This window comes from Drosophila gunungcola, unplaced genomic scaffold (genome assembly GCF_025200985.1).
Source record: "Drosophila gunungcola strain Sukarami unplaced genomic scaffold, Dgunungcola_SK_2 000001F, whole genome shotgun sequence".
Lineage (NCBI taxonomy): Eukaryota > Metazoa > Arthropoda > Insecta > Diptera > Drosophilidae > Drosophila > Drosophila gunungcola.
The window spans coordinates 5,219,114-5,231,908 of record NW_026453197.1 but is presented as its reverse complement, the minus strand read 5'-3'; the positions used below and the strand labels follow the sequence as shown (position 1 = coordinate 5,231,908).

At 39.4% G+C, this 12,795-nt stretch overlaps 1 protein-coding gene across 4 annotated transcripts in view; it reads left to right on the top strand.

Annotated features, from left to right (window-relative positions):
* Positions 1–12,795, top strand: part of LOC128262736 (dual specificity calcium/calmodulin-dependent 3',5'-cyclic nucleotide phosphodiesterase 1) — a 111,625-nt gene that overhangs the window by 13,704 nt on the left and 85,126 nt on the right. Inside the window, exon 1 of one of the 4 annotated variants that reach the window (XM_052997194.1) lies at positions 187–675. The exons of 1 other annotated variant lie outside the window; for it this stretch is intronic. In XM_052997194.1, the coding sequence (XP_052853154.1) occupies positions 306–675 (370 nt within the window). In that variant the 5' untranslated portion in view covers positions 187–305. Of the gene's footprint in view, positions 1–186; positions 676–12,795 lie in introns of those variants that run through there. 2 more of the 4 variants (XM_052997195.1, XM_052997198.1) reach the window with 2 other exon arrangements.

Here is a 12,795-nt window from a genome sequence, read left to right as displayed (position 1 = left end):
TCCCAAATCCTAAAAGAATGGTTTATTTTTCAAATTTTACTTGCGACCCAAAAGTTCGCTTGCAATCCTCGTCCAAGGCAAACAAATTTTTTGCTTGCCTTTCAATTTCCAAACGTTAATTGCAACAAATTGGCTTGGCAAAGGTCATAACTCTCCAATAACAATTTTGTTCGGATGAGCAGGTGCCTAATTGATACCCTGACCTTTGTTCAGTGTCCAGTCAAAATGAGTGTTATCAAGTGACCTGGGCCGGAGGAAAAAATCGACATAGCAAAAGGGAAACGAGACGCGCGAGTGTGCACACAATGTCCAATTTGAATCTGTCGAATGCGCCGCGCCGTTTGGCCCCCGGAACAGCCACACCTGTTATGAGCAGAGGTCCTGTTCCTGTTCCTGTTCCTGCTCCTTTTCCTGCTCCTGCTCCTGCGCCAGGAGCCACACCGGTGGCACCAGCAGTGCTGACGGCACGGCTGACCTCGGACAACACCGTGGCCAGCGGGGTGGTGGCGCCGCAGCAGCTGTTGCAGCAGCAGGTGTCCCCCAGTTCCTGTCCCGATTCACCCATCCGCCGGGTATCGTCGAGCCTGAAAAATTCTGCTTTGGATTTCGCCTCGCGGTTCTTTAATAAATGCAAAGCGGCCACATTCACGGTGGATGGTGCCACCTACACAATAGGTAAGTAAACAACATTGCCTTCGGATAAAATCGACCACATTTGTATGTAAAAGTGAATTAGAGGTTATTTTATATATGTTTGCTGCAACTCAATTATTTATTCATAGGATGTCCATACTCAAAAAGAGTTTTTTTTAACTCAATAAAGTTTTTTTTTTTTTTTCCTGTGGTCCTTTTATTCTTTTTAAGGTTTGTTTTTTGTTATCTGAATATTAAATAAAACTATCATTGGTTTTTAAAATAATTGAGTAATATAAAAAAAAAAACTTTAGTGACTTTTTGAATGTTGAGTTAATTATGATTTAACTAAAATAAAAACCATTTAGCATTTTGCCATGGAAATAAATCTCCTATTTACCTGAGTAAATTGAAAATGTAATAACAAAAGCAATTATGAGATTAGAATATAATATGTTTCAAGTTGTAAAAATAAAGTGGCTTCTTCAGTTTTAATTTTCCAACAATTCAGATAAAACTTATTTCTTGGCTTCAAAAATGTTTGGATGGTATTACAACTTGTTTAGTTGCTGTTTTGTATTGCTTTGCTGTTCCTTGAGGTTCTAAAATAAAAAGCTTAAAACATTTTATAAACAAGTCCTTTGTCAAAACTAACAAAGTTAAGTCCGAAATGAAAATGAAATCCCTTTGTTTACCGGTGTTCATCAAAGGTGGAATAACAAAAGCAATTACGAGGTCAACAAGTGTCTGTGTAGAATAGCAAATGTGTTATTTCGGCATTTCTTCCATTGTTTTACGTGCCAAACCCCATTTTGTCCCCTCGATGCACTTCTGGCATTGTGTGCAAGGTCATCGATTGACATTGGCCAGGTGTTTCCTTCGCCCCCGTTCGATTTTGTTTTCGCTTTCCTTATCGATTCGCTGCAGCCACAGCACAGCCAAGTCGGTGAAATTGGTAATTCAATGTGAACCGACGATGACGCTTCTTCGACTTGTGCGTCGCGTTCTAGCGAAAGATTGATTGCAATTTAATAAGCTGGTTATAGTCCCTAGCATGAGACGCGAAAAGAAGGGAAAATTGCAAGCACCTCATTAAACAGCAAAAATGGTTATTGAAATCTCGAAAAAATGCAACAAAACTTTGTTGATAAATAATTTGTCTTATGTCCAAAGAATTTATCATGTTTTCTCTAAACACAGAGTTTTGTTGTTGGACGAGTATTTTGAATTTATAAAATAAAATTGCTGAAAAGTGTTTAAATCGAAAAAGTAAGCTTTTAATGTAGAAACTCTCAGCTTCTCAAATCTCTTATTACCCAAAATTAAATGGATATTCAGCAAAACACTTTAAATTTATGTTTTATTTAATTTAAGAAATAAAAAGAAAAAAAAAATTATTTTGACATTTTACCCCATGACAATTGAAATAAAATAAACGAATTTGTATATCTTCAATTAATTTAATTCATAGACTCTCACTAAATTCAATCCCAAAGTTAAATTCGTCACATGAAGGCAAATATAGATTGAAAGACTGCTCTCGCCATTTTTGTTGAATTAAATTCGATGCTTTACCTGGGCAGACGTGTGTTGGCATAGCAATTGTCGCCGAAATTGGAAACTCACGTGCCGAGGTGTTAAGTGTGTCTTACTGCCCCAACCCTGTGTCCCACTTTCTCCAGTGAAATGCCAAGAAGACAACTTTGATACGGCACGCAACTTTGAATCCTGCCAAGTCCCAGGAGGCGAATATGTAAACAGATTTTGCTGACTGAAGAGGATTTCCTTCGAATTCTGAATGGGTGTGCGTGGATGTTTATGTCCCAAAAATCTCCGTGAAATCATCTGCGATATGCAAATCGTTTGATATCGAACTGACACTCTGTGTTGCCAAATGGAAAATAAATTGCGAGCAGACGTAAATATTTTTTTAATTGAGGCCGTGACGTGTTAATGAAATGCATCTGTTGTTTCATCGATGTATCTGTATCGACGACACACGATCCACTTAGCATTTTTTAATGATGTCAGGCCGGTTTTATTTATGGTCAGACAATCAGTGCAACTCTCAAAGGAAATTGCTTGGAAATATCCTTGATTACAATGCCTCATCCTCAGCCTCAGCCTCAGCTGTGTGCCATCAATTAAAACTTGAAATTGCAAGGGGAGGGAGTGCGGGGCCTCGGCTGCATGCTTTGCAATTTCCACAGGGCGTAATGCAATTAAGAGTGTCACCAGTGGGACAGCTAAAGAAAGCTGAAGAAATTCCCAAGTCCGGCCAACTTGGCAGCATGTGCGCCACTCTTCGGACCCCTTTATTAATAAGCCTGCCTGCAGGCCCAACTTTGTCTGTGGCGTTTTAATCTTTAATTGTTGATTATGTATGCACAAGTGGCAGTGGCGGAGCTGACACACAAGTGAGCAGCCAGTGCAACTGACAGGAAGCACTGCCCAACTTAGAACCCAATCCTGCGTCCTTGCACCTCGACTCACCCCTGTTCCTTGGTGTTATTTCACTTTTCGCACAGTGTCTTCATTTTATGTCAATTTTATATATTATTTTGACGTTTTATTTTTAATTATTACACAACAAATATTTTCATTAATTAATTTTCTTAAGAAGCTAAAATTGCAAGCATACATATTAAATAAATAAATTATAAAAAAATCGTTTAAAAGTCAATTAACTAATTAAATTTTTTTAATAATTGAAAAGTAGTGAATATATAAAAACTTATCAATCTGAATTAACACTGTATTTAACACTGAATAAATACAAAAATCAATAGAAACAGAAATGCGGCGATTCATAACTGTGTGGATAAACGTATTTTTTAAGCGTTTATAGCAAATTGGGTTTTTGCAACAGTTTTCTCCGTACTGCTGCACTGTGCGTCGTCGATATCTTCTTGTGTACTTTGCAGTCGGCGGAAATTGCTTTGTCAACGCTGCGAGTGTGGGAAAAGCAGGCCAGTCTGCAACCAGAGGTCCTGGACGGTGGTCTAAGCTCAGGTCCTGCAGCTGGCCTCCTGGCTGACTGATGTCACAGATGCGCAAATTAAAAATAATGACAACGGAGATTTCCCAGTTAGGCGACGATATAAGGTTGCTTTTCTCTGTCTTGTGTGACAGGGATTTGCTTCCATAAAATATTTGAAAATCAATTTTAAATTTAAAATTATTCAGTAAAACCGTAATCAGTTGGGAGTCTTTTACCATCAACTGGGTCAAGTAAGGCCTGATCGAAATTGAAAAGATTGAGAACATGTTATTATTTTTTAGTATTATTCCAAATGTATTATTACTGGAAGAAGAGGCTTAACTTAAATACAATTTTTCCAAATACACATTCTACTTATTTTAAAATGATTTTCAAGGCAATGTTTTTATTATTTATATTAATTTTTGTTCTTTAGGCATTCCTAACTAATGAGATTTAATTAAAAGATTTTTTTTTGTATATTTTTATTACCTTCTTTTTATTATTCTGTTAAAATTGAAAAATTTGTACGCTTTCAGTGTGGTCTGTCCTCTCAATGATTCCTTTCGTTACGTTGTAACTCAAGAATATTGCACAATCAACGACACCGTACAGGTAATCGAATCGAGGACTTTCTGCACCTTGATTGCAGTTTAAAGCAACAACAAAAAGGACAAGGGAATAAAGTACAAATCCAATCCCGACGCAGTGCACATTCCATTCTACACCTTTCATCCGCCGATCCATTCCGCAGAGCGACATTAATCAAGGCAGTAAACGATGGTGCGATTGGGCTTGGATCGGGCATGACCAGCGCCATTACCATGACAGGGTCGTTGATTTAGGTTCTTTCCACCGGCCAGTCGTACCTGTTGCAATCGAGAATCTATCGATTTTCGCCGGAGGTCCTGGCAGTCCTGGCCATCCTGGCAATCCTTATGGCGAGCAACAAGCGAGTGGGAGAAAAATGAAAATCGATTTCACGCTCAAATTGATTTGGTTTTTATTGCCTTGGCCATTTAATTTATGTTCCCTCGACAAAAGCTGACTGCTGTGGCAGCTTGCGAGGGATAACAATGCAAAATGCTGATCCGACGGAGGGACTCCGAGTGGAATTCTTTGTTGCGTTACGCTTTGTCAATATTAGCGCTTATATATTTAAACTGCTTGTGGGCCAGGAAGGGGCCCCTGTAGGGAAACAAGGAAACAAGTCGGCTTGTGGGCGGAAAACATTCCTTAGGCATCGAGGTGACGGCCCTGACAAGATGTCGCTGCTCCCCATCCTGTTTGTCCTGTTCGTCCTATTTTTCCCGTTCTTACCACTCTTCCTGCCAATGCTGTTGTTGCTGGCAACATTGATTTTATGCTCTGCCACCGACTGCCACCAGCAGACTATGAGAACTCCCCAACCAAACCAAACCATACCGAAATGAACCAAGCAGAACCCAGCCTTTTGGACCCACGCACAGCCATACATTATTTGGTTGTGAATGTTGGTTTTTTTTTCGGGTGAAGAGTGTACAAGTGGATTCGGCACTAACTTCAACCCCGCCTGTCTGAAAATTCTGTTGAGGTTTGCGGGCATATTTTGGCAAAAACGTTTTTGCACCAAGTCAAACAAAAGATGCAGGGGTATACAGGACTTTCGGAAGCTTGTCTGTCGAAGTCTTTAATGGCATTCTAAGCTTGTCTAAGCCGTGACATAAAAATGCTGTTAAATTGCAGTACTAAAAAGAAGAAAACTGAGGAAAACAAAATTAATATTTAACGATTTCTTGGCTGTTGAGCACTTTTCATTGAGTTGACATAGTTATTTCACCAATGAAAGCTGGGAAGTTAATTTATCAAAACATTTTATATTAATTTTTTATAGATTATAAGAATCGGAGTCTTATGAAAATATGTATAAAATATCATTAAAAATAATATTACAAATTTTGCAATGTTAGTTAAGTTTTGAGAATGAGATAAAATGCGTTTTCGAAAACATTTACTATCGTAATATAATGTTTGAGTATATCTGACTTAAAGCTTTTTAACAATATGACAACGATAAGTGCGCCAACTTTTATTTTTCAACCTGACATTGAGAAATCGGCCCGAAGTAGAGTATACGAGGGTACCCAGCATGTCCATAACTACCCGCTCATTAGTTTCCCCATAGCTGTTCTGCGTCAACGTTAGACATCCTGTTGGCATCCTTTACTTCCTGTCCCTGTCGCTGCCTGCCGCTGTCACATTCAACACTCTGCCACCGCCTTTTGCAATTTGTTTCGAATTTGGCATTAATTTTTCACACAGAACCTGGGAAATTGAAATGTTACCATAACGGAAAATCGTTAGGAAGATGGTGACGGGAAATTTTACAGGTTTTCTAGCCTCAGTGAAGGCTTAGAATTCAATTAAAAATTTATTAGTCGAGCCGGAGCGTAGACTAACTTAACTCTGTGGCTAAAACTGTGTTAATCGAATGAAACTACTTAGGCCGAAAGTTTTTCAGCTCAACACTTGCTGCCATCACCGGAGGCAGCTGACGAGCTCATAAAACGCTCAGACCAGATAGGATAAGTACGTTCAGAACAGGCCAAAATAAATATCCATTTCCATCCATAACACCGCTGGAGCCTCTCATCTTTAATGGCGCTGGCATTCAATTTAATTGCCATCGTTTCCGCAGCTGATTGCTCTCAATTTCCAGCCTCCGACTAGGCAAAGATCTGGGCCTGTTTCTGGCCTGGCCAGGTGTTTGGCAAGTCATTTGGCAACTTCAATCAACGGAAATTGAAACGCAAACGTCGAGCATCCATTTCCCCCGCAAAACGTGCGAGTGATGAAAGTGAAAGTGGAAGTGAGAGCTTGTCCCAACCCGCTGCACTCCCTATACTGCCAGAAGGCAAACATTTTGTACTCTCTGTGGCCATATCTATTCCGGCGGTTATTGTTTGCCCAATCCATTGCTGGCTTCATATTTATTTTATCGCTGGAATAGTGAATGAAAACCCAGCCACTCCGCACCTACTCACTCGACCACGTGGACTGGCAGTGAGGATAACGAACTTTTTGTTTATTTCATTTGCCCAAAACTGCAGAGAAGGAAACAAAAAATGTAATTTAAAAAACAAGCAGCTCGATTGGCGTGTGAATGCGGCTACACCCTAGGGTGGCCCGAAAAAGGGAAAATAAAATAGAAATGTTTACATTTCATGGCCCAACGCCAAAGCCTCTTCTCGTGGCGAGTGACAACATTTCGCAGAAAAGAGTAAAAAACTATTTTCAATGGATTGTCTATGGTGTTAAAAACACGTTTCGGGCTTAAGCTGATGGGGGATCAAAAAAAAAACGAGGGACTGTTTTAATTTGTCGCAGTTAATCAAGGGAAAAAACGGAATAAATTAAATACAGCTTTTTTACAAAGGACTAGCACTCCTACAAAGTTTTGCCCAAGCACATTTTAAACGAATTTAACCTTTCTAAGAGCTCAAAAGGCATATTATATTGCTTCGTCCAAATGCCTGCGTGCTTTCGAACAAATATTCACAATATTTTTTTCCATTTCATTTACATCTCAAATGCACAACCATATATAACCCCACGTCAATGGGTGGATAAAAATATCGTGCATGACGGGAGTTCATCTTTCCGTCGGGCGGACCGCAACCTAATTGAAATTGTAGTAGCATCATCAATCATAGCCACATAACGTATACGCAGCGTATGCGCACTCCCAAGCTCTCCAGCATAAGCAATATTCTTATCAATTTACCAAAACACTCCACACACCAAAACCACCTTGTGTCGGACCGACAGCCTCCATGCTCGATATAAATTATTATGGCAATCATCGGTGACTTTTATTCAGGTCCCGAGCCAGCTGGAAAACCCTAAGGAAAATTGCTTCGGCCAGCAGAAATGCGCAAAGAACTGAAAAACAATAACACAGCAGGTGATATTTTTTATGGCCTTTCGGTTCCTTTTTTTTTGGATACATTTTATGGCTTTCGCCGACGGCGACTTGAACCTGAATGAAACGTGCCAAAGATGTGGCGGTCCTTGCTTTTATTTTCAACGTTGGGCCTCTCTCTTGCTACTTTACTACTTTACGTGTGAATTTAATTTAAAGAAAACTTCTGGATGCGAAAGTGCAATGCGGGGAAATCTCTCAGCTGCAGCGAGCGGAACTTTGCCACGCACAATGGCGGCATGACTGGCTGGGCACTTAGCGAAAGTGCTTATTGAATTTACCACCTGGACGAAAGGAATCGCCCCCATTAAGCTGGTACTGCCAACATTGTTTGGCACATTATGTACGGTCTGTCGGTGGTTGAGAAACCAGTTTATCCCTGAGCTTATCACTTGCCTTTGACTGCTAGCTGGCCATTTGCATAATTTGCAGCCCCGGGCCACTTTTGACTCGTCCTCGTCCCCGTCCTCGCCCTCGCCAAATGTCTTTATCGGGATTTAAGTTTATAATGTCCATAGACAGTTTTGCTATTACCAGTCTCCCGCAATTTATCTGAAAATCTACGCGACAAAGAAAAACTTTCTGCGTTGAATTTGCTCCTTTTTTTTTCGATTTTTACCCAACCAACTTGTTGTGGGCGAACTGAAAAATAAAAAGGGATGCGATCTGGGACTGCTGGGCTGGAATTGCTGGGTGTGTCGCTCATTGCCATCGCACACGCTAGAGAATTGTGTTTTAGGGGCGTGCCGACCAAGTTAGTGCGGCACTACTTGGGCTTTAGCTTGTTTACTGCCCTGCCCGCAGTTTTGCCCTACTTTTCTCCTCTTGGGCGCTGATAAAAATCTACTAAACTTGGCACCGCGTAATTGAAAGACGGAATGGACGGAGATGCAGGCAAGTTTTGGTGGCTTTTGTTCAAACAGAGAAAATGCGAGGAATGTCTAGAAACATTCTGATTGCAAAAGTGTGTATTTTGTGGTCTCATTGCTTGCTCAGGGATTATGTTAAAGGAACTTAGTTGGAATTTTCGGTTGTATAGTCTGAAGACACAGAACTGATGTTTATCTTTCACAAGTCCATAAAGTTAAGTTTAAGTTTGATGGTGATAATTATAATGGCTAAACTTTAAAAGGATATCTTAAATAGATTTAATCTCTTCAGTCTTACAGACCCACAAATTGAAAACAAAATCATTACAAACATTTTTAAACAAAATTTTTAATTTTAAAAAGCCATTCACTCTTAAAAAAATATATCAAACAAACCAAATTATTTGTATAGATAAAATGTATCATATTTTATTCTTGTGAACTAGCTAAAATTAACAACAATGTGAATACAAAAAAGACCCATAAAAAGGACAAGCCAAGCCCTCCATTTCATATCTCTCACCACCCATCCGGAATCAATCTTCATTCCGTTGTCACACGCTGCGTATACGTTAAATTTTTTTTACTTTCTCTGTTTTATGGAACACAAATCAAATTTATGCGCTGGTCAACGATTTTGATGGCCCTCAGTCGACACTTCATCCCCACTAACGTGACTCTAGTCCAAACTCACCCCCTGAAACACTTGCTACGTGTTTGGAAAACTGATTCAGCTACTGCAGCTGCTGTTGATGTTATTATTATGACTATTCGTACAATTTTTGTGTGGATGTGTATTTTTGATGTATACATGTGACCTTTGATGGTTTCTATTCCCATTTCCGCTGGATCTGATCCCGACATACACACTGGCCCGGGCAAATTGAAATTGAATTGCGAACTTTAAAAAGTTTATGGCCAAAACGAGGCGAGTGGGCTGCTAGATGGCCACAGCGCACTTAGCGGTACAAAAAGGGGATACGGAGTGGCTTACGGTAGGGATTCCGATTCCTGTATGCCAGCAAAGTTGTATTCTGCTCTTCGTTTTTTTCCCGTTGGCAAGTTTTGTGGGCTCCTCTAATTCAGCTTCAGCATCCGCTTCCAACTCTTCCAACTTTTCTATATCCATCTAGGTACTGGATAACACTTACGTCTATATTTGTTTGTCTTTCCACTGTAATCGGACAACACGCAACCGAACAAACAGAAATTCATTTTTATTGTTGACTGCACTCAATTACTTATTTATTTATTTTTCTCTTGCTCAGAACTCGACGGGTCAAATGTGCGCAATGATTTTGATTTGATTTGTTTGCAAACTCATTTAGATAAAAGTGAACGAGAGATATGTGGGCGGGTTAAGGCAGAGGATGGTCGAGAGCTTGTGGCTTAAACACGCCAGTTGAGTATCTTTAATGATATGTGGGTTATAAGGCATACAAGCTCTGACCAATGAACCGATTAGGAAAATACTTTCGATCAAAAAGCCTCAGCCTTTGAGTTATCTCAGTGCCTTTTGAATATGGGTAAAGGGTCTGTATAGGGTGTTCTATTTGGTCGTTGAACTCTATACATTTTCAAGAAACATATTTTTAGTTGGCTTTTATTGTACCCAAATCATTTCATTTATGCATGAAACCAATAAAGAAAATAATTGCAATTAGGAATTTACTTGGGAACTGTAGTCAAGACCCGATGAAAATATAAATTTTTTATTACACTCTGTTACAAAGTTGCACATATATACCTACATGAGTACTTAAATAATAGATTTTCAGATTCTGAACGTTACCAATGAAATTTTAACCACGTTTGTGCTTTCCAAAAAATCTAGTCTTATTTATTTTTTGGAACTAAACAGTACAATACGTTTTTGTTTTAAGGTTAAACCGCTAAAGAACACATTTTAAATTTCAAATGTATGTTGTTTTCCCTTAAAGAAAAACTTCCAGCACCCTGTATTTGAAGGACAGACCAATAGCTCGGACAGTAAATCATGCATGAAGAGAAACTCACTCGCCGACTCAAATTTTCCGTCTGTCGGCCTAGTGAGCATATTGACCAAAAGGTTGGCAAAGGACCTGGCGGAAGCCGGTGGAAGGATATTTACCCTGCTTCTGCCGCTTCTTTTCCAGCAGCCCCTCTCAGTCTCTGTCATTGATTTCTGTGATCTGAACTGCATGGGAATGTTGTTTGCTTTTTAAGCAGGCGACTAACCAATGCTCCGGTTGGATCAGGAAACGCCCCAGCGAGTCCATGATTACATCTGGGCCTTGGATTCAGGATTTACAGCAGCAGCAGCCTTCACACACGCACATTTACTATCTTTTACTCACTCTCACGTCGAACCGTACGCATAAATAATCAAAAAGATGCCATGTTTCCTCGCAACAAGTCAATAAATTAAAGCTCAATGCTAACCAAATCGATTGCCATTCCGAATGCATGCCAAACTCGTTTATTTTCTGATTAATTTACAATTTCACTGATGTAGCAGAAATGCACTTAATACGGTTATAAAATGTGATCGCATTCCATATGCTGAAAATATGTGAAAAAGGCCGAGAGAAAATGGAAACTTTTTGCTGACTGTTAAATAAATAATTTTTATTTTATAACCAGCGAAATGGGTAGCAACGAATATGTGTGTGAGTGTGTGTGTCAGGATTGCGGGGAAAGGGCACTTGGGTACTCGAGGCAAACTAATTAGGAACAAAAATATAGTATTCTCGAGCTTGTTAATGTGGCCAATGTGTGTTTACCCGCTGAAGGCAGCAAATGTTTTCCGGCTACTGCACCGAGCGAATTTTTGTTACCTTTTTACGAACTGATTTAATGAGATCTCAGAAATTGTGTCCTTAAAAAAGCATCTTAAATGGGAATAACATTTTTAACAAAAGAAACTGAAATACAAATTTAAAATAATATAAAGTGGTAAATATTCATAAGTGAAACTTCATATGCAAGTGGCATTTGTTTTGTTTTTTCTCTGCATATTTAGTACTTCCTGCTTACCCAAAGTTCGCTTTAGAATTAAGCCAATAAAGCTTAAAGGCGGAGCACTTGTACACATGCTCCCTCCGTGCCAGGTGAATTGCTGTCAAGTACCTGGCAGCTCTTTAACACTCTCTTACGGCACTGCTGCTTGTGCCCAGCACTTTTAAGTGCATTAATACATACAGTTGCCCTGCGACTCCTTGACCCCTCGACTCCTGTTTCTCGTACTCGTAAAGTCAAGTGGGGCTGACTGTGATTTAAGAGATGAGTGCGGCGGAGATCTCAGCATTTCGCACGTAGCATCAGCTGGCCCGAGCTGTCACATTCTGGGCTACTGTGACCGAGTCCCAGTCGAGAGCATCAGAACGGCACTCCGATTGCATCTGGCAGCTTTACAGGCCACGGTCCTTAATAAAACTTTTATATTGCATGCCAATTCAGAGCAAGCGAACCAGGCGAAGTGCACAAAAAATATATGAAAGGCAGAGGGAGGGATGGCAAAGGAAAAGTTGAATGAAGTTGGGATGCTCTTTGTTTTGCCTTCAAATGATGTCCTTGAAGTTCGAGCACTTAAAATTTATTAAAGCCTAAGCGAAAGTCATTTTTAATTAAGGTAAAAGTCAGTTAAGATATAAGTTAAAGATTAAATTATTCCATTACCCATTTAATGTAATTATTTGCATCTGAGGAATTTGCATATTGTATCAACTGAAATGAAATTTAAACGGACACTCAATTAAATAGCATTAATATTACTTAGATTTAGACACCAAAAATAAAATATTTAAAATTCATCTTCCCATTTTAACAACCTTATTGTACATTTAACACATTTGCGTGTTAATTTTGTAAACTTGTAAAAAGGTTAACTTTGATTTAAAGCTGTGGTGTTTAAAACTGAGTTATTACGAATGCTTTTTGAGCGAATAAAAAATATTTTAAATTCTCTCTTTGAACACTGATGAATATTTAACACCTTTCCGTATTAATTACATTCCATCCCATAGCTTGTTTCGTAAGTGCTTCGTGATCAAAGCTATTTGTTGTCAGCTTTAAAAGCCTTTAGATGAAATTAATACGAGTTTTTGCATATAAAAGATTCCTTTGGCGAAGGAAAAATCGATCGAGTGGGGTGGTTGTTATCCTTTCGGATATCGGCATCTCTTTGCCGGCAATTCAATTTAGACAATTTTCATGCTAGGCTCCGATTGAAAGTGCAACAAAGTGGCAAAGTGTCGGCCAATTGCCTTTAAATATTCCCCTCGGCAAATATTGATTTATGTGTGTGCAGTTTCTTGCCAAGGCCTTCCCCGTCTGGATAAATTCGAAATATGAAATTCCAAATGCCGAGCAGA